The sequence below is a fragment of the Centruroides vittatus genome, unplaced genomic scaffold (assembly GCF_030686945.1).
Source record: "Centruroides vittatus isolate TY-2023 unplaced genomic scaffold, ASM3068694v2 scaffold_3315, whole genome shotgun sequence".
Lineage (NCBI taxonomy): Eukaryota > Metazoa > Arthropoda > Arachnida > Scorpiones > Buthidae > Centruroides > Centruroides vittatus.
The window spans coordinates 3,429,350-3,452,470 of NW_027122703.1; the positions used below are offsets into that span (position 1 = coordinate 3,429,350).

General features: G+C 32.0%; 1 protein-coding gene across 1 annotated transcript; it reads left to right on the forward strand.

Annotated features, from left to right (window-relative positions):
- The first annotated feature begins 1,721 nt into the window (after positions 1–1,721).
- On the forward strand, positions 1,722–15,340 carry ttv (exostosin glycosyltransferase 1 ttv). The gene is made up of 8 exons (XM_067286364.1): positions 1,722–2,731; positions 11,757–11,958; positions 12,158–12,277; positions 12,446–12,697; positions 13,182–13,277; positions 13,486–13,575; positions 13,683–13,843; positions 13,918–15,340. Exons 1-8 carry the CDS (start codon positions 1,845–1,847, stop codon positions 14,285–14,287), a joined length of 2,178 nt encoding a protein of 725 aa, XP_067142465.1. The 5' UTR covers positions 1,722–1,844; the 3' UTR covers positions 14,288–15,340.
- The last annotated feature ends 7,781 nt before the right edge of the window (positions 15,341–23,121 follow it).

The following is a 23,121-nucleotide window of genomic DNA, read 5'->3' on the forward strand; positions in this document are numbered from 1 at the left end:
TTTAGCAGACAATGAAAAAACCTGGTTACGGGTGAATAACTTAAGTGAATAGATTATTGTTATTCACAGTACTCTTTTTATTTATTTTTTTCCTAACTGAATTAAGTTACATTTTAGCATAAATAACCAAACACGACCAAAATTCAAATTGAAAAATACAACTTAATTTCCCATTTTAATTAATTCTTAAAATAAAAAAAAAATTGTTTTTAAAATTATTTCGAAATACTATAAGTGTATATAATATCAAAATTTATATCTAAACACCAAACTATAGCGTGACACAATGGAGAAACTTCTGCTTGGTACCAATTGATGTAAGGAGATAATTTTATAATATATTTTAATTAAAAAACAAAAGTTTAGAAATTTTTCTCTCTATCAGAAAATCGTAAATCGATTTAATTTTATTAAATATTAAACGCAAAACGTTCAGATAATCCCTTGATCTTATTGATGTGATGTTACATTTATACACTTTAAAAAAAAAAAAAACAACTAAATGGAAGTTTAGCAAATATTTTTAATCTTCAAAACTTTTTTTTCTGCTAGTTTATTTATGATAATTTGTCTGGAAATCACCAGAAACCGTGTTTTTTTTATTACCCAAATGATGTAGCCGACGATAAAGACTTTTTATGACTTAATTTTTGAATTTGAAATTCTATTTTATATTAAATTCAAATTGATTTTTGTATATTTATACCACGAGATAATTAACGGTTGTGTTTCTATTCTTAACCTATATACAGGAAACATTACGAATGTAATAGAAGATGTGAAATTTCCTTAGTTTGACGCGTGTCTTGCGATAGTTATGACTTGCGTCATTGATACGAATGGGTCTTACGCACGAAATTGCACGCTTTTTTTTCCAATTAAAATCTTTTTACAGGAAGGAATTGACTCGGTTTCTGTTGGTATGGTTACTCGGAAACGTCATCGGTGAAAATCGTAAGGTTATTTCTTGATAAAACTGTAAAAGATATACAAGTCGGGAGAGCGCCTAAAGTATTAAATTACAGGAAGCGATGGAGAAATCTGTGATAAAGATAAACAGGAGTTTCCCTGCTTCGTATATTCGCATGCTGTTCAAAATTATTAATTTACAGTGAAATTATGAGTACAAAAAGGGGGGGAAAGAGTAATCGGAATTTTATTTAAGTAGATTGCCTTGAGGAAGCTATTCGGTCGAATATATACCAAATCTTTACTTGGGAATTTATATAATAAATTTTGAATTAATTTAATCAGAGAGGGAATTTTATGAAAAACGAATTTAAGACTTTTATGGAAAAAAAAAAAAGTTACTATTAATTTTATTTGCTCTCGTCAGATGGCAATGCGATCGTCGGGAATAGGAAAAATAACGTAATTAATTTATTGAAGAGATGAACAATTTTGAATTTTAATGATGATTAAAATTAGAAATCTAATTAATGATTCTGAAGTGAATTTACTATCATTTCTCGGTAAATTAGCGAGAGTGTCTCGATGCGATCTAAGTGATGAAAAAATGAATAAATAAAAACGTTACCTTAGGAAGCGACTAATAAATCTTGCAATGATTCTTATTGAACGTAAAAAGAGAAACATAATTTTTAATTAGTGTGTTTACGAATAAATTGGTAAAGCAGAAGGATTAGAGTGAAAGAGAAATGTGTGTAAAGTGAAAAATGGAGGCGAAAATTTTTGATGCTCTTGTCCGGTAGAGGTCAGTAGTATATGTGGTCACGTGGTCGGAGCAAGATGGCGTCAGCGCCGGTTGTGTCGGTCGTTCGCTTGCGGAGGAGATAGTGGAAGATGAAGTGAACGGATAGCATCAGTGTTGAGTTGGTCAACAAATGCAAGCTAAAAAGCGTTACTTACTGGTCCTCATCAGCTGTGCATTTTTAGTGTTATGTTATTTCGGTTCGTTTCGTTTAAGACAAGATGGCGACGACGACAACATTGGTTTATTGGAACATCGTTCCTACACGGAATCAGAGGACGATTCTCCCGACGATTTGGTCCTATCCCCGCGTCAGAGACGTTACGAAAGAAGTATCACTTATAAATCGTCACAATGTAGGATGGAAACATGTTTTGATTTCGACATGTGCCGTAAGGACTTCAAAGTGTATGTCTATCCTGTAGAAGAGAGGATTTCTTCCACATATAGAAGCATACTGAATGTGATTCAAGAATCCAGGTATTCCACCCAAGATCCTAGTCAAGCTTGTCTGTTTGTCTTGGCCCTGGATACACTGGATAGAGACACACTTAGTCCTGATTATGTTAAAGATATACAAGCCAAGCTTATGCATCATCAAAAACTCTGGAACCATGGAAGAAATCATTTAGTGTTCAATTTGTACTCTGGTACCTGGCCAGATTATAATGAAGACCTTGGTTTTGATCTCGGTGATGCTATTCTAGCTAAGGCAAGTCTATCGCTTGCTAATTTTAGGCCGAGATTTGACATTTCCTTACCTCTTTTTCCCAAATCCCATCCCGAGAAAGGTGGGGAAGGCGGTCTGCTTTCGACTAGAAACTTTCCTCCCAATAAGAAGTACTTGCTCGTATTTAAAGGCAAAAGATATCTCTACGGAATAGGTTCGGAGACCAGAAATTCCCTCTACCACCTCCATAACGGAAAGGACATTATCTTGCTCACTACTTGTAAACATGGAAAGAAGTGGAAAGAAATGAAAGATGCAAGATGTGAACAGGATAATAAAGAATATGACAGGTAGGATATACAATAATTTACATGAAATATTCTTTAAAACATAAAATCTTGAATATACCGTGCGTCAACAAATTATTTCGTGTATCGTTTTACATTTCGACACAAAGATAAAGGTTAATGTGTATAATCAGATACCATTAAATAGCAGTTTGCTGAAGTAAACATTTCATTATCAATTACTTAAATTTGCAAGCGAATCTTTATATATTTTTTTAGGTAAACATGAATATTTGATAACATTTAAATATATATAAAAGTTTATATTCTTACATAAATCACATTCACTCAATATTATAGAATAATATGCTTATATTACAGTTAAAATGAATAAATTTTTTCTGGTATTTATACAATAAAATATATACCAGTTTTTTGAATATATATTACTTGTATAATCGGACGGTTTTCTAGTTAATGTTACGTGTGAAATTGCTTTTAAAAATAAACTGAAATTAAAATGAAAAATTACATCTAAATATAGACCTTTGGTTTTCCATTTAAAAATTTCAATTTTTATTCCATGCACACAAAATAATCAGTCATTATAATTTATAGTGTTTGTATAATGATGTCATATAAACTTTGATATTATTCTTTCCTACAGAAATATTTATCCAATTTTATTCAAATAATACGTAAACTTTATACCATTTAATTTAAAAAATAAAACAAAATATGCGACTTCTTATTATAGGAAAGTCGTAGTTGTAAAATTTTACACACAAATTTTTAAAAGTAATTTCACGGGGAAAAAGCTGGAATAATTTAATTGCCTGTCTACATTACTATCTTATCTTGTTTTAAAACAATTGCAGGGAAATTAAACATACTTCCTGCAGTAGTAAGGGCATGATTTTAAATTATGAACACATCTCAAAAATTTAATACGTGAATTGATATTTTATTATAAAAGAACGAAAGGATTAATACAGTTTTTAAGAAAAGAAAAAGAATATTTTATTATAAAATAATACCTTATAAATTTAAGTATAAATATTTATTTAACTTCCAATTAAATATTAAATTTAAACAAATTAAAATATTTTGTGTTTTTTTTTATAAATAATGAAAATACTGATATGTAGTTATTAAATTTTAACTCTTTCCTTTTATTTCTTCTTAGAAAAATTTTATAATCCTTATAAATTATTGTTTAAATTTTTCCTTTTCAATAAAGTCGAACAAATAAGAAAGATAGGTGTACGACGACTTCCGATTTTGAATATTTTATTAGCATTTGCCATAAATTTGTATTACCAAAAATAAATTTATCTTATTTCCGGAGTAAAATAAATTAAGAAAATTGACGAAGCCTTCCCCGATAAGAAATACGTTTATAAAATTTATTAAAATTTTGTGAATATTTTTGCCGTAAATACAAACTTTTTACCGGCGCCGGATAAAGAAACAATACGTCGTTTTCAGTCTGCATGATTATCGCCAAACCCGGCATGAGTGATCTCTATTGTCAGTTGGATTGTTCCCTAGTAAGAACTAAAGAAAGATTATTTTCTTGTAGAACTATCAGAAGTAAAATTTTGAAAACAGTAGCAAAGTATAGCATACAACAAGCTGTATATCATATTTATATACACTAAATAGAACTGGTTGTCACATAAACAATAAAAATACTACTGTTCTTCTATCTTTTTTGTTTTATTTATGCATTATCCAACTTCACAATAGACAGTTTTTCAGTTTAGAATGAGATAAAAACTGGCAGTTACATAAGTGCTATTTCAGCAAATTTCTTCTACCATGTTATATTTTATTAAGTCAAATGGCATTTCCAAGTTCTCTTTCTGGAACCAGTGATGCTATTGCCAGACTCCAAACATATGAGCTCACAGCTTGGATAAACTTCCAGTGTCATATTTACAAGGAAAAAAAATTATCTGCTGTATTTTGGATGGTTATCTTGGCTAGCTTTTGACTAACAGAATTTTTTTATCCTTATAAGTACACAATATGCACGTTAATAGCAAATGTAGGATAGCTGTTTCCGAGTAATAACACGTACAAAACAGTTTAATTTGACAATAATGCCAATTCAATACACATATTTACAAATGATGTCTGAGTTGTTACATTGTCTACGCCCAATTAAAAGAAACAAACAGGATATATTGAATGGAGTGCTTTGACGAGACATCCCGGAAATGTATATTTTCCTCCTTTGATAACAAATCATTAATAATAAAAGTAAGAAATTTAATTTCTCTAATTTGTCTTACGGAAAATTTCAAAGACAAATTTTTAGTCTGTTTCTTAACAAAAGTATTATTAAAAATAATATATAGGTCAAAAAGTCAGGGAAATTCGTATAAAGGCTAATTCGGTTTCACAATAATACCTTTGACGCATACGTTTCGAGAAGATTAAATTGCATATTAATTAATTAAATGGTTGTAAATGTCGAAAATTCGAAAAGTAAGTTTTAACATTTCTAGAATACGTAAAAAAAGCACATAATTAGGTTATTAAAATATGTAAGCATCATCTATAAGTGTGGCAGTTTTATTCTTAATAAACTTTTTTTTATCTAAATACATAAAAATTCTCATCACAGAAATTTCTATTGATCTCAATGGGAGTTTGTTTGAATAACTAGTTTAAAAATAAGAAAAAGAAGGAAAAAAAACAGGGAAGATATTAATGAATCATGATATAATTTGTTATAACTTGTGATAAAATGTTTATTATTATTTTACAGTATGCAATTTTTATTATTTTTTATGTTTATTTTGAGATTAAACTTCCATTTCTCGGCTACAATTGCGTACAATACATGTATATATACCTATTCAAAATCTACAAATATTTATTTTTCTACAATAGAGCTTTAGTGAAATAAATATATAGCAGATGTAGTAGTATTCCCTCCATTCATGCCTAAGTTACAGCTGTAATGGAAAGATAACTAGAACGTTTAAGCAGCTTTATTTAATGTTAAAAGAAACTCATCCCTAAAGGTATTTAGTTAATTAAGATTTCAGTTTACCGAGTACCGTATATATATATATATATATATACGTACAACATTTTAATTGGTAACCTGTTAAATACAATTACCTATCGTTTAGTATTTTTAGGAACAATGGTTTTGTTGTATCTATAATAAGGATAACCTTGGACTTTAAGTACCAGTTTTTTTGATTTCTGTATACGGTTGTTTGCGGAATGGGAAACGAATAAACAGGTGGTAGCGGGTATCTTTTTCTCGAGCGCGTTTAGAGAAGAAAAATATCTTACACTTCCTACACGTCATCTATATATAGTAAAGGATGTTTTGGTAAAGTCGAAAATTATTGTTCTTAGAACTGGTTGATGACCGTGAGAAAGGTGAGTGAACTTCAAAGACACTCTTTCACAAAACCTGTTCCTTCCACTTCCCTTCTTTTAATAAAAAAAATAAATAAAAAAATTTGTAGCAGGAAGTGGGACGATTTTTTCCCTCCATCTGTCTCGCCTGGCTTTGCATTTCCATAAAGATACTCTACATAATAGTCTGGGGATCACCTTACTCAATCCGGCAAAACACCTGGGTTTACCTGTTGTACACTCGTTCCCGTACGAGACAGATACGAATTCGCTCTTTGACTTTTTACGGTTTTATTATAACGGCATCCTTTCGTCGCGGCAAGGTTTTTCTAATTAAAAAAATAGGGGAAAAAAAGAGGTTTCGTTCGCCCACATCCTTCTAGAAGCATTTTTCTTTGTTGTGTATCAGCGTAGGCGTCCACTCGATTCCTAGGACTTTCTCATTTTTGGGTGTGCCTTATCTCGACTCTGTGACACCCTAATGGCTCATCTTGCGACAGATACCGCGTCCTCCCTACAAATGGAAGGTCGTCGGGACGTCTGCTCTTCTAGTTTATTGCAACACCGTCTCGTTCGGTCTTATCGTTTTGTTTTCTTGTTATAAAGGCATCTTGTTTAAGGTCTGGCCAGGGTAGATTAGGAATCTGTCACGTTCTTCTTGGTCTCTCGCTTTTTCGAAGCGAGGAGGAACCATTTTTTTTTTTTTTTTTAAAAGGTTTTAAATATCTAGAATGGTGTTGCAGCTGCCGTTACGGTGATTTTCTCGAATCCCGTCCGTCTTATTGCCATTTCTAGGTGGGGCGTAACTTTGATCAAGTATTGATTGAAGCGGGTTTGCATGAGTCCCGCCATCCGTGACACGAGAGGGTGGCATGCCAGCACATTTATTCGCAGCATGAAACTTTCATTGGAAGAGGAGGGAGAAGCCGTCACGTGACACGAGAAGGGTAAGGATTGATCGAACCGGGGTCGAGTCTGTGGCGTCTCGTCAATAATTGAGATTCCACCTAAGATTCCTCCGGTCGTTCCGGTGGAATGTTGCTTAATAAAAGCACTCCTCAACATCCGAATTAGATAGGTTTTAGTGATTTTTAATGGCGTTCTCGATGTAGAGAAGAATTCCGGAACCCAGACGTCCGCAGTTGTCATATTTCGACAGTGGTCGAGTGATTAATCGGCGACTCAAAATCAACGACTTTCACACCAATTTTAATAGAGTAATTGCAGGCAAGACAGGAGATGGGTTATCAAAGCCGAAGTGATAGATTAACGCACGCCAAGGCCGGCTAATCAGCGCTTCCCCTATACCTATGATAAATAGCTCGACTCCGAGGAGTGGGGAGGTGTGCCTCTTTCTTCGCACTCCTATTTGCGCACGTGTAACACAACTTGACTAGCTACGTTGTTTCATTAATCTCTGCTACCGAGATACGAACCGATCGACCGACTTCGGAGACCTCCCACGTGTCTATTTTTTTAATTATTTTCTTCCCCTCCTCCTCGTCTTCGAGTCGTCAGAAGCGACCTTCCTCCTCAAAAACGACAGTTTAAAGGGTAATTCTATTGTTAATTTTAACTCATAATTCGATATTGCGGCAATTTGTGTGATTATGAAAGAGGAAAAAGTGAATGGCTTATTCTTTTTTTTTTAAATATTTTTCTTCCCGCCCCCTCTTAAGATAAATTTTAAGTAACAATATTAGAATTAATTAAGCGATCAAGAACTTAAACTGGCCACTTAGCGCCAAGACAATCAGATTAAAAGACATTTAAAAAATCTGCGACTCGAGTCGGCGCCGATAGTTTTTATGGTCAAGTAGCGTTAATGAAATTTACAAACTGATTTTTCTGACTCGGGGGATAAATGGGTTTATGTTTAGTGGCACAAAGAGGAGCTGTCATTTCATAATTGACTTGTAACATCTGCGACTGCTTGTTCTTATCAAGGACGACAGTTTGGAAGCCCGGCAGGATCAAATGTCGGCGTAGAAAACGGGTTAATAATTAGAGAGGACCGTTTTAAAACGGTGTTAGTGGCGTTGGCTGGAATTTTTATCGAGTCCATACACACGGAACCATTATCCATCGAACCTTGTACGGTCAGAGTAGAATCGATTTTTATTTGTGTGCTTTGAGACTGAAATGCAGCTGACTCAGCCGTCCTTTATAGGCAGGACCGGCTACATTTCTACGTTTAACTTATTCGGAGGGCCGAGGGCTAACTTGTTGAAATCGATCGATACCCAGTTAGGAATTTTTTCTCCCTCTGATGATGTTTGTTTCTTCCTCTGTATTTACGCTTTGGCATACGCTCCCTCCGTTGTTTGTCTTTCTGTAAACGCTAGGATTTTTCTCCCTCCTCTTTTTTTTTATATTTATAAACACAGTTGGCAATCTTCTATTCAAACATGAGCTACGTGATTAAATTCCTAAGCTTTAAAAGCGATTTCCTGGGGGGGGGGTGTTGCAGCTGCGGAGTTTCCCACTTATGGGTGTAGGGTTACGTGATCTCTAATCACGTAAGCTTATATAGAAAAGTTATCTAATTTTGTGACGTGTTTTGTGTTGGCAAAAGTAATTATAGAAGGTGCACGTGTGGATGGAGATGTAAGGTGCAACTTCTATAACTGATACTGCTATTTTTAAACTTGTTTATCGTAACATCTCACGAACTGTGGGTGGGATAAGTCTCGAATGTTACTATGTTCGTATTTTAATAGGAGTAGTCGTTTAATGGATAATTGTTTAAAGGATTTAAGCGACGAAACACTTGTCTAATCAGTTGTAGCTTTTAAGTAATCTTACCTGGAAGGCTACCTACGTAGCGATTAATCCTAGCTTGGAAGGAGCTACAGAATCAATTAGAGTTGCGGTTGATAAGAGGGAAAGGGGAAAAAAATATTTTTCTCACTCAATGCAATTAGTTTCAGTCGACGTTAATTAGTGAGATAATTTTCTGATTAAAAAAGAAAATCGTATCTAAGTAGGGTTTTAGAAGGTAAAACGATACTTTGTCGTATTCGGATGTTGTTAGCATTTCAGATTTACCAGATTAGTGGAATATAAATAATAATCTATACCAGTTAAATTCTCGCCCGGTATTGTATGGTCAAAGAAGATAAGGAAGTTAGGAAAATTGGAAAATTATTGATTACGTAAGATGCTTCTTGTTAGCGGATGAAGAACAGATAAGATCTAAACGAGTGGTATAGACGAGATACATTCTGCCGTATCTTTTCCTGTTTGAATTATTGGTCGTACAATGAATAAGAAAAGGATTCCGATATGTAATGAAAGTATGTATATTATATGTTTAAATAAAAAACGATGTTTTATAAATCCAATGAATTCTCTTGACAATCCAGAATGGATGAGGCACATCTCGTAATTTTGTTTTTAGGTTTTATATGCTGATTTACGTATCGATTTAATAATAGATATAGCACAAAATATAATCGATAATGTTAGCTCAAATATATATATATATATATATATATAGTCGAGGATGATGCTTTCACAACAATAGTTACATTACAGTCGATGATGATTTAGGAATAATAAGAAAACTGCTGCGATCAGCATTCTAAGAGTATACTAACATAAACTTCCTTTTTCCGGTTTTTGAAGGTCGAGGATTTCATAGTGATTTATTATCGGCGTGTTACTAGGAATAAATATCAAGGTTTTGCAATAAAAAATATGATTTTCTAGTAAATAATTAAGATAAGTTTTTGCTAAATTAATTAACGTTTACATCTTCGTTGGGCGTGTAAGCAGTAAGCAAGAAAGAATTCGTCGTAAACATGCTTTAAAAGTATATATAATATATATTTTAATACGTTTCCATAAACTAAATCGAATTCGAAACTAGACATAAGGAAATGGATAAGATAATTCATATTATTATTATTATTTTTTCTTTAAATCCTCATGCAGTAAAGAATAACAAATATTTGTTTACTCGACAAAATATCAAGACTTACTTCATGAATACGTAATGAAAATATTAAGACAAATAATAAATATTTTATTAAAGTTTAAATAAAATAAATTAGAAAAGATATATCTAGAATATAATAAAATATTTATCATCGTATTACTAACATCTTCCTAGAATTCTAAATAGACAAATATATACATAAGCAGTATTTAAAATATTTATAAATATACAACATAAACTATAATTTAATTCAATTACACAATCGAAATTCGCTATAAAAATATGTTTATTACAATTCAGGTGAGGGTAGAGGGGATGGAAGCATGTGTTAGAACACAGTAAAACACCTGTCATTCCTGGAAAATGGTTGTAAAAATGCAGTAATTTCAAATTTAAAAGTAATAAATAAATAAAAAACAATTGGAAATTGTTAATTTTGTGTGCAAGTAAATTAATCATTTAAAAATGGGCGCAGGCGGGTATGTTTTTTTTTTTTTTAAAAAAAAGACCCAAATTCTGTGCCTGAAAGAGATATTGGATGATGGTAGATTGTCCTCTCTTATCTAAAGGTATGCATAATCGAACTCATTATCTCACTCACGTCGAAATAAAATAGTTAATTTACCGATAATTAAAGATTAGTCGATATGGCCCGATAAAATTATGAATGGTATTCTATGGGGAAATTAAAAATAAGTAGAAATTTTAAATTATAATGTGACATTTACGAACGCCATATTCGGAAAATAGCTTCTTAAATACTTTTTATTTTATTTTATTTTATTTTTTACCCCCATAAATCATTCCAACTTTTAAAACAATTAACATTTCTTCGGCTTCACGTGACTCATTTCGGTATGAATCATTGGTAGAATTATGTCGTTTTAAAGCACTGCCGCCACGTTTAATTTCACCTTTAAACACCGGGGAAGAAAGGGGAGAAATAAAATTTGAAAACTCCAGTTAGATTTTATTCTGGAGATTAAGCGAAAGGCAATTTTTATTCAGTTTGCGATTACGAATTTTCGTGTTCGTCACTTAAAGTTATGAGCCATTTCGTAATTTTATAAACTCCTACGATAATACACAAAGGTGTTTGTCGCAATTTAAAAAAAAAAAGGGAAAAAAAGTCGAGATTTCAGTTAAATTTCTCCGAAAGTTTTAATTAGAATTTCTCCCCCTCGCTAGCTAGGATTGAAAAGAGTTAAGCGTCTTTTCCCCATTCAATTTACGCAACGTAACTGTAAATCACTCAAAACTAATTACATTGTAGGTGTAAGCTTTTAGCCCAATGACCTACATTTCAACGCTACCACTTTAATTACGCCAGCAATTTAAAACCATTTGATTTTTTGGAGGAGAGAGATGGGAAAAAAAAAATAACCACACGCACACTGGCATGGCGATGAGACCACTTTTTACCAATGAGTTTTCTCGGTGTGATGAATGTGTGTATTTAATTGATGCCTCTAAAGTAGCTTTGGGCTTCTTCCATGTATTATTTGCTTCTACGTTATCGTCCCGTTAAATCTGTTCTCTGCAGGCATTTCTTATTGGCGAAGAACGTCGTCAGATTGATGTGGCAGTTTCAAAATCGTTTCTAGTCATTTTCTCCTACGCCATTCTTTACCGTCCTTCTCCGCCCAGCCAAATTATAAATTGAGCATTAAACACGGCCAAAGAAATCCATCTCGAATGGCTAAATTCGTAGAAAATCTCAATATACATCGGCGTTATTTTATTTTATTTTATTTTTTTTCGCAGGTACGACTATCGGGTGTTGTTGCAGAATGCAACATTCTGTTTGGTCCCGAGAGGGCGTCGTCTGGGTTCCTTCCGCTTCTTGGAAGCCCTTCAAGCGGGTTGTGTGCCCGTGTTGCTAAGTAACGGGTGGGAACTACCATTTTCCGAAGTGATTGACTGGAATAAAGCTGCCGTTTGGGCCGATGAGAGACTGTTGTTGCAGGTAAGGATGTTTGTTTGATGGATGAACGGCGCGCGTGCGTTGACACTCGGATCCAAGGGACCATCGTACTCATTGAGAAATTACTCGTGGGAAATATGTCAAACAACAAAAAAAATATATTAATCTCGCCGACTTCCGATGCAATAACTAGCGAGATGCGTTCTCTGATTACATTTTTCTCCTTTTTTTTTCTGTTAAGGTTCCAGATATTGTCCGTTCTATCCCCAGTGAAAAGGTTGCTTCCTATTGTCAACAGACACAAGTGTTATGGGAGACTTATTTCTCTTCTGTAGAAAAGATAGTCATGACTACGCTGGAGGTGAGTGCTTCGTATTTTGAATCCACCTTGACAGATCGACAGCTGCACTCGGTTTAATTAAATTTTGATTGCAACCCAGATTGGGACGGATTTAAAAGATTTTTTATACTAGAAACTCTTTTATTGATTAAATTATATTTTTTTATTTCTCTCTTCTTTCTGTCGTAGATCGTTAAAGAGAGAATTCATACGCACATCGTCCGCACGTCGAAAGTTTGGAACTCGCATCCGGGGGCGTTAGTCATGTTGCCCCAGTTCTCCGATAATCTGCGGGACTATCCATTCCATCTCCATACATTAGGAACCCGTCCCCACACGAAATTCACGACCGTTATCTACGCAGCCATTCCAACTCTCACCCATTCGTCTCCTCTATTGCGACTCATTAGAAACGTATCAAAGTCGACCAATGTGGCCAGGGTGGGTTAATGCCCTCGTCTATTGTTAAGTCGATTTAAAGTACACTATTAATTTACTGTATCGGTTCGCATTTAAATGCAAAAATCTTTAATTTTATGCAATAGTTTTAGTCTTAAAAGTAACTTTTATATTCAGAGTTTAATGTACTTTTTACGTTTAAAATTTACTATTAATATGTTATATAATATGATAAATTCTAAGTAAAACGTCTATTTTGAAAGAGTTAGGTATAAATTTATCATACTGAGAAATAAAACAGTTCGCATTTAATAAATAAATATATATATATATTTATATATGTATTTTTTACGGCAGAAGTTTTTATTTTACAATTTTATCAATTCAAAAAATTTCATATTGAGTATTTTATTTATATGATAGATCAGATATTATGTTTATAAACTGTTTTGAAATGAAGACTTTACCTAGAAAAGAAAAGAAAAATGTTGGATTATTTACTTGTTTTTTCTGGTATCTTTCTCAGATCATAGTAATATGGAATAGTGAAACTCCACCACCACTGTGGAATAAATGGCCTCCTTCTCCTGTGCCCATCAATCTCATCCATCCACAACAGAAGGTATGTGGGTTGATGGATACGTTCTTCTGCCTGTAATCTCCAAAGTATAATATTTACATCTGCAGCATTGAAAAATTGAATTCGATGCTTGCTTTGATTCCTTCTGTTTTCTCGAAATTATCAATAAAAGATAATTACGTAAAACTCTCTAGAAGTTAAGTATTTAGATCATTTAGATATTGACGTATTGATTTTGTTTACCTCGCAGACAATCGGAATTCGATTTTTTCCTCATCCCCTTATACAAACCGACGCCGTACTTAGTTTGGATGAAGATGCAGTCCTGACGACAGAAGAGGTTATATGATTTATTTTAAAAATAAAAACTTTATATTATGTTTGTTTAAAAATTTGGTAATTTAGAAAAAGTAATAGTAAATTTTATTATTTATTAAATACATACAGATGGATTTTGCTTTTAAAGTCTGGCAATCGTTTCCCGAAAGAATTGTCGGATATCCTGCCAGATCGCATTTTTGGGACGACACTAAAGGTTGTTGGGGTTATACATCAAAATGGACCAATGAGTACTCAATTGTTTTAACGGGGGCGGCTTTTTATCACAGGCAAGTTAACAGTTCGTCATTTGAAAAAAAAAAAAACAAACATTTGCATTCTGAATTTTATCACTTATTTACAGGTATTATAACTACTTATACACTTACTATCTGAATAGTCTACTTCATAAAACTGTGGACCAATCTCAGAATTGTGAGGACATACTGATGAATTTTCTAGTCAGCCATGTCACCAAACTTCCACCAATTAAAGTGACTCAACGTAAGCAATACAAAGAGAGTATGCTACCGGGAAGCAAATCCTATCCATCACCCTGGAATGATCCAGATCACTTTGTTCAAAGACAAACTTGCATCAATACTTTTGCAAGCATATTTGGCTATGTGCCTCTAGTAAGATCGAGTATGAGGCTCGATCCTGTCCTTTTTAAGGATCCCGTATCGACTTTGAGGAAAAAATATCGAAAACTGGAACTAGTTGGAGGAAGATAGTAAATATTAAAACAAAAAAAAATATGTTTTTTTTTCTTGTTTTTGTAAGTGCATCTGGTCAAGAATCAGTCCAAAAGTTAAATTTTATAAATAAGGAATTTCAGGTGCGTACATTGATAAGTATTTATAATCTTTTTTTTTCGTTGTTGTTGTTTTTTATATATGTCAATTTAAAATCGCAGCTCTTCCTTGTTTTATGATGCCAAAGTGTTCTTATATTTTTTTTGTTCTTCCTGATTACTCTCTTCTCAGTTTTTTGACATGTATTTGAAATACAGCTGTTTTTATCGTACAATTAACTATTTTAAAGTATTTAAACATAAATTATAAAGGGGAAAAAAAATAATAATAATATGGTTTAAAAGTAGCAATATTAAAACGTGATTTAAAAAATAAAAATAAAACAAATGTAATAATAACTCGGGGTTTTGCTGAAAAGAAGCAACGAATCTATTTGTGGTCTTGTACACGTGTGTATGTATCTAGGTTTCATTTTTATGTTTCTTTACTCGAGAAAAATTCAGGTGTGAAACTTTTGTAAATTTTCTTTTAAACTACTACACATTGTGCTGTGTAAATATGAACATGTATGCATGCTAATGTTTGACAGTGAAACGTTTACAGAAGAAAAGGACTCAATCACTTATTTTTAAAAAAATTCCTACACAATTTTACAACTTTGAAGAGAAAAAAAATCATGGAAGAGATTATGAGATTGATTTGTTTTTTTTTCCTTTTGCCATTTTTTTGTTGTTCTAAGTTGTTAAAAAATTTTTTTATACAAATATACTCTTTCAACTAAAAAAAAAAAAAGAAAACCAATCCTACATCATATCAGCTTTTTTAGTATTTTTTTTGTAATAGGCCTTTCAAGTGTGTGTGTACTCTGTATGTTTTATTATAATAGGTAAGTCATATTGGATGTTTTATTGTCATGGTTCTCTGCCTTTTTGGAACATGATGTGTCCATGTACAGTTGTTACAATGCTGTAAAATAAATAAGGTAAAAAAATTGCTATTTTTATAGGATATAAAATAAAATGTTATTGGAAATACTGTTGTCGTCTTTGATTTTAAATGCCGAGTAATTATTCGAGTCAGTGTTTTTCTACGCCTCGAAGTAAACCGGAGTTCGAATAGAGAGAACGAGGCTAAATTTCTTTGGATTATTGTAGAAGAAATGTAACACGACAACAAAATTTATAATATAAATAAATTCAATTTTCTTTAATAACACTTATCAGTAAAATTCTTTCATTTGTAACTTTAGTATGCGTAGTATTTTTGGATAAAAATTTCAGGATAACTTACATCATTGAATATAAATTTTGGTTATGCACACTTCTTGAATTTGTAAAAAATGAAAATGTATACTTTTTACTTTTAATTTTTTTATTTTTTAAATCATCTTTATACAATTTTATTAATAGCAATTGTTTCTTTTACATCTGGATTTACTCAAGTTAAAATACAATAAATTCATTTTAAACTGAGATGATAATTCATGTTACTCTTAATAAATGTTTAACTGAACTATATCTGCAATTGATTGAAGATTATTATTTTTATATGATATTCTTCTAGCCTGTGTCATTCACCACAGAAGGCATCTAAATTTCATATTTAAGAATCTTTAATCAATCTTCAATTGAATAATATATATGTAAAGACTTTTAATTAATTACAGTTCAGTGTTATTTGTATTATACAAACATTAATAATTGTGTATATAATGTAGATTTATCTCAAATACAACTTTAAAAACATGAATTGTAATTAATTATATTATATGTTATTAATTTCTTAACTCTGTTATATTCATTTATAATTTAAAAATAGGTTTTAACTACTTACGTATCATATTTTGCTATGATGTATAGAGTAATGCATCTTTTATAGTTTACCTTCTTAAAATATTAATATTTTCATTTTCCTAAGTTTTGTATTACAAATCTCCATTAATAATGGAATTTTATTTTAATTGGAAGGGTTTTTTTAAGAAAGGAAAGTCCAACTCGGATAATTATATAAATTTTACTAGTTGTACTTTTGTTGTAACTGATATAGCAACGGATTTGGTATGAGAATTCTACTAAATGTTATTTGTAAGTTAAGATCAAGAGAAAATATCTCAAAATACATTCGGAATGAAGACAAGCTATGGAGAGAGAGATATGGTATTTCCTATATTGGCAATATAGCCCTGTTATTGCGAATAACATTTCTTCGTAGATAATAGAGGTACTCGATAAGCTGTGCTGTTTCTTCTAAATTTCATAAAGAAATTATATATATAACAGGTGCATTTTATTCATTAAAAAAAAATGTTAGCGAATAAAAATACTTGGAGACTAAACGATGTAGTAAAATTCAAAATTAGATGGTTGGTAATCTGTAGTTTTTCTAATAATCACGCGAGGCGAATGCGTGATACACGAAATCGCAGCTATAGTGTACCTACTGTATGTATGTGTACATTGACTTATGCAGTATAGTTTATAGAGCTTTGGTTACTCTGCCTCTGCTGCATTTTAATCATTCTGAATACAAAATGTTCGTTTTGTCGACGAAATGATTTATGTCGGTGAACTTTCAGCTTTTTCTTTATTTATTTATTTATTCCTCCACCCCCTTTCGTTAAATCGAAGCAACATAATGTCGAAACATTGACTAAACTTTCACGCATATAAAACGAATCGCTGCCAAGGGGAATGTCATCAAAACTTTATTGACCTTGATTATGGTCCCGCCCTTATTAAAAAGTTCTGTAGTAAAAGGTCAGTTTTTAAATTCGGTTCATAAATTAAACATCATTTAAACGAAATAAAAAGAAAGAAAGAGAGGGGGGGAAAAAGAAAGTTCTAGATTATAGTTACTGCCTGAAGCGAATGTATCACGCTATGTTTTCAAGATGGCACCGCTAATCCCCCCGGTTTACTGTTGAAAATCGGATAGCGAAAAAGAATATCCACGAAATAACTCGGTAAAACGTAAAGATTTGTTTCTTTAAGTCACACTACTTTACAATGAAGTCGATAAAGTATTTCCTGTTATTAAGGGTAGAATTGCTGACGGGTATTTTAATAGCGGAAAAACAAACATACGGTGTATAAATCAATATTTGTACTCAGACTAGATGATGTACAGTACATCCAGTGTACACTAAAACGGGTACTTCTCAACTGGGGGGGGAAGTCAGCTAGGGTTTATTAAAGCCTACGAATGTGTTGTTTGACTTCTGTTATTCTGTTGTTGATTTCTTTCTCGTAACTTGCATAACCGTCATTTAATATGGACGATTGCGTGTTATACCTTGTAAACTATTGGTGGTATAAGGTTTCCATAAATAGTAATTGAGTAATTTAATATATTTTCGATTGATTTACATGGCGTATTTTCTTAAAATCTGAATTCTTGTCATCTTAGATTCCGGATAATTATGTGCGTTAAATTAAAAGATTTTAAATAAATTCGATAGGCTAACCGAATTAATAAAGCCAATTTGCAATTAATTTTGTGAGTTTCTCAAATTAAATATCGAAATAATTACGAAGTTTACGGCTTTTAACAAGCGTAATTTAATGATAAGACAAAAGTGTTTGCATCGAATCGTATTCATAATAGGAATCGCATGAAAAAAAGAATAGATATGTGTGTGTTTTTTTTAAAAAGAAGAAGAAGCAGCAGCAGCAGCTTTATTTTCACTAATGGAGAGAAAGAAGATTAAATAATGTAATATTATCCGGCAGAGTTGAAAAGTTTTGCAAATACATTAATTTTTTATGTATTTTTTTAAAAGTTCTTTCTCATTTCCTTAACTTCGATAATCGAAGAATGAAACAAGCTTCGGCTCTTTGTGAGACTATTGTTCAATAATTCTCAGGCGTATGGAGTACAGTATTTCTAATGAATAGCCCAAAGGCTACGACTCCCGTTTCATCTTCTGTACGCAGACTAAAAGCCATTAGGATCAGGTAAATTTAGAAAGCTTTTAAAGGCATCTTATGTTTGCTTGGAATAACAGCACACCAGAGAACAGCTATGCTGTCCTTGAGGCTCGTTCACTTCACTGTTATTGGCTTGTTGGCTTCTTTTTACTGGAGGATCCAGCCTCGGGCCATTGTTATCGATGACTTTTTCTCCCCCCTTCCTTCCACTGGAAGAATATCCAAACCTTGAGTGATTAAATATATAAAAAAGTTGTTTCAACTCAGTCGTCAACAACACTCGTTTGTTAATATTGTTTCTCTCTCTCTCTCCCTCCCTCTTCTAGTTCCCTTGTTTTATTCTTTCAGGTCGTGGGTAAGAGAAAAAGAAAGAAAGAATCTGTTCCTTCTTCCGGAAATACAAATAGAAGCATAGTGTTGACACGATCTTTCCGGTCTTAGAACTTTTTATTAGCTAAGACTCTGCAATAATTGCTATTGCTTTTTTCCATCTCCTTTCCTCTAATTTTTCTCTCTCACTCCCTATGCGTGTTTCAGTATATAAATAGCAGCACTGAGTTTCGAATAAAATAAAATAAAAGGAAAAAATCAAACACTACTACTCGGGCTCTAATCGTTTACACTCCGATCACGTGACTGCCGCTGACGTCACGCATGGCGTAGAATGCGGTAGATTTTTGCCTAAGGCATTTCTATATATATATATACTGTACTGTACATATATATAATATTCGAAAGTAGCCATTAAAAAAGAAATCGGGAAGAAAACAAAATAGTACGTTACAACGAATTTTAGTTTCTAGTTCTTGAATTTTTTCTATATATATAGTAACTTTTTGAAGTTGAAAACGTTGTTAACCAGTGGCGTGACAAGTGCAGTATTTGGGGATTGAAAACATTATATATAAAGTTTTATGGAAGATTTTGCAGTGTTTAATCTTAATAAGAGACGTTCGTGGTGGTTCTTCCTGATTTTTTTTAAATCTAGATCTTTCCAGAAGATAACAAGAATGTAGAACGAATCAATACCGAAGAAGATATTTTAAATAAACTCTCCGGCTAATTGGAGAGGGTGTGGTCCACGAAAAATACAAAATTGACTGCTATTAACGACACCTTTCTATTGAAAATGTTCCAGATCGAAATCCTGTGCAAACTCTCATTTCATTGGATAAATCCCTAATTATTCAAACCAAGCGACTAATGAGATAAAGCATATATTATAACTTTGTCAGCTGTTAAAAGTATAAAAGCTTAATTACGTAAAGGATACATATAAAAATATATTTACCATTTTTCTTACATTAACACTACTCCATCTCCCATTATTAAAAGAATAAAACAAAGCTGAAGGCGAGGGGGTGAGGAAAATATTTTATTAAAATGAAATCTTCCCATTTTAATATATTTTAATTTATAATATATTTTTAATATTTACATAAAATAAAAGTGATCGATACGTTTTATATTAAAAACGAACGGGGGGGAGTAAAACCAAATAAATTTAATGGTAAAGAAAGATTTCGATGACTAGTATTTTCCTTTAGGAGAAACTAATCCATCAAAATATACATTTAAAGTTGACAAAAGAATGAAATAGAATTGTCTGGAACGAAAAGTAAATCTGACAGTAAAGAGAAGAAGGAGGGGGGAGTTAGAGAGCCCGATTTCAGCTATCGTCGCACCCAATATATATGCTATGACCCTAACTCAACGTCACACAGTCTTCAGTGTTTATCTACGTTACCATGGTTACGGAAACAGTCTTTACCCAACTTGCTCAACGGTCAATCACTCCTGGTAATATCCGGTAGCTATAGTGTTAGTTATTTGTGTAGAAGTGTGTAATATTAAGCTGCGATTTGGTACTTTTATTTTCTTCTTCTCCTTTTTTTTTTTCTTGATAAAGAAGCGCAACCTTCTGATTCCTGTTAGAAATTAAATTGCCACCACCACCACCACCACCTCCTTGGTTCTACGTGACTTCATAACTTATAACCCACTACAGTTATGGCTTTCTGCTGTTATAGATAAGTTTCCTTTACTACAGCAGTTTTGCTTAAGCTCTAGTTGGGTGTTTTTTGTTTAAAAATGACTCCCAATTCTTAAGTTTTTTTTAAAGGTTATTTCTTCAACTTTTCCTCCTCCATCCCGGCTTAAAATGTTAGTAGAATTGTTTTACGTAATCTTAAAAATGGATTTATTATAAAAAAAATATATGTTATAAATGTAGTTAAATTATCTTCTACGTATTATAAATCATTCCGGAAATTACCTTTTTTTATTATTATTTATTTTTTTCTTTTTCTCCTTCTCATCACTCGAAAAATTACCCTCTTCGAAGTTGGAAAATTTTACTTTCGATTTTTATTTTTCCTCCTCCAGAAACTAGAGTTTAGAATTAGTTTTAACTTATATAAACCTTGATTGATCTTTATTACTTTTAATTTTAATTGATTCTGGAGATTTGTAATTTGATCTTTTAACGTTAAGAATTCCAGAAATTTTATTTAATTATTGTCTAGAAATAGGCCTATCTGTTTCTATCCATCCTAGAGACACAAATTTCCTCTAATCTGTTTTAAAATATTTCACTCTTCAACGTGTAATCTAAAGTCCAAATTCCCTCGATAACGGAAATGACTAACATTAGACTATCGTTGTAACGAGATAAAAACGTATCTCGTATATAGAAAAAAACAAACAAGGAAAGGAAAATAATATAAAAAAAAGATTCTAAATTCATTTGAATGAATTGTCTATTGATAATTTAAATGGCCCTTTATATAAATAGGGTAAATTCCCTATTTCAAAACGGGAAAAAAATCTACTTTTAAATCGTTCATATGATTAAGCACTGTTGTAAATTTATAAATTAAGTTTCCCCATTTCCCGAATTTCCCTAAAACTCTACAAAAGAGGAAAAAAATATTCCATCAGTTTAATGTAAATGCAGGATGAAGAAGAAGAAGAAGGAGGAATTCCAAAATCCAATCATTGCATCATCGTTTTAAACTTCCCTTATTGTATTTACATTTTACTCAGATATTTGATGTATTTTTTTTTTCTACAAAAGGAATATATAACTTTATACTTTTTTCTATTCGAATATTGAATAAATATTTCATCTATCTTAGCTCATTGCACATCACATAACCCGTTTTATACATGCATTTACTGTATCTTTAAAGAGAGAGAGAGAGAGGGGAGGAGGGAGGAGAAACTTTCTGATATAAATCCTAATATTAACAATATATATATAGTAGTTTTCTCCTATACTTGGACAATCAATATTGGAAAATAGGAAAACACGAAATGCTTGAAAACCGCAGATCAGCTTCGATTTTATGATTTGCATCAAAATGAGAGTGCACTTGCAAACTGTACAATCTCGTTACGGGTAATCAACTTATATTATCACATCTATTACTCGATAGAGATAAACTACGAAAATACATTTTTGTCTTCATTCAATAGTAAATTCTATTGGGATTATATTTATCTTTTATTTCGGCTTCGATCTTGCTTTAAAAAATGAGAAGCAGATTGACTTTTCAAGAGGAAGAAAGAAGAGAGAGAGAGAGTAGAGTGGGGAGGGGAGGAAAATGATGAGATTGTTGGAGGTACGGTACTTATAAATTAGTTAGTAGCGTATGGAAGATTCCTTTGATTAAAACAACGCAGTATCATTAATAAAATTACAAATTAAGGTTGCTTTCAACTTCATTAGTGATAAACAAGGATTTAATTTAATATGTGAAATTTCCCGGAAGTGTGCACTTGTAAATCATCAAAATAAAATTAATTTGTTAAATTACAATAATAATAGCATCCGAACTGGATTTACTAGATTTTAAAGTCTCATAAATGAGCTTTTATATAACGATTTTTAAGTTGTGTGTAAGAAAGATTCGGTCTAATTATCTTCGTACTCGCGCTTCTTCGACTAGAACGAATTTTTCAAAGTAAGGCAAAGCGCCGATTAAATTTGATAAATGCATAATTTATTTTACTACAGAGTAGCGTGGAGTCGGACAGTCTGGAGTCGAAAACCCGGGTCAAAGGTCGACCGACACACAACTGGTTAAAACCAGGTCGGAAAGAAAAATGTATACGTATACACACACACACACACACTGACACAGTTACGTCATAAAAGTGATAAACCAATTAAAAACTTTCAAAAGTAGAGATTACGCTTAGAATAAATTTTTGAACGGTGGAAAATGATTTCCGTTTTTGGATAAGCTTTTGGCCATTTGCAAATCCGGTTTTAACGTTAAAAGGGGGAAAGTTTTAATAAATTCTTATGCTTAATTTGGATGGTTTAATTACCATTTAGTAGATTAAATGAAATCATTTCGTTCGCTCTTGTTTATTGTAATTAAATAAGTGTAAAAATGACAAATAGAGATTTACTACGAATCTCTTCCCAAGAGAGGTTTTATAATGGAGACTGCGAAATTTAACCTTATTTATTATTGTTTAAGCGAGTGAAATGTGTTTTTTTATACTATTTTTTGCTGTAAAACATACAAGAAATGAAGCACACTTTATGCAACCAAACTCAGCGAAAAATATGAAATATATTTTAAGATTTTTCAATGTCGCTTGCAAAAATGTCTTTTAAATCTGGAGTTTCTTATATGCCTTTTGAATGCTATCAAAGAAAGTTATTCGAAGATATACATCTTTAAGAATCCTAAGATCTCTCTCTCTCTCTCAAAATATGAAAGATGCGATAGTTATTAATGAGATATTTAAAGGGCATTAATTGAGTCATTTAATACATTTTAAGACATTTTAATAGAAGGCACGTAGATTTAATTACATTCGTAACATTAAATGGAATCTAATTGTTAAAGGCCGTAAATTATATAAAATAAC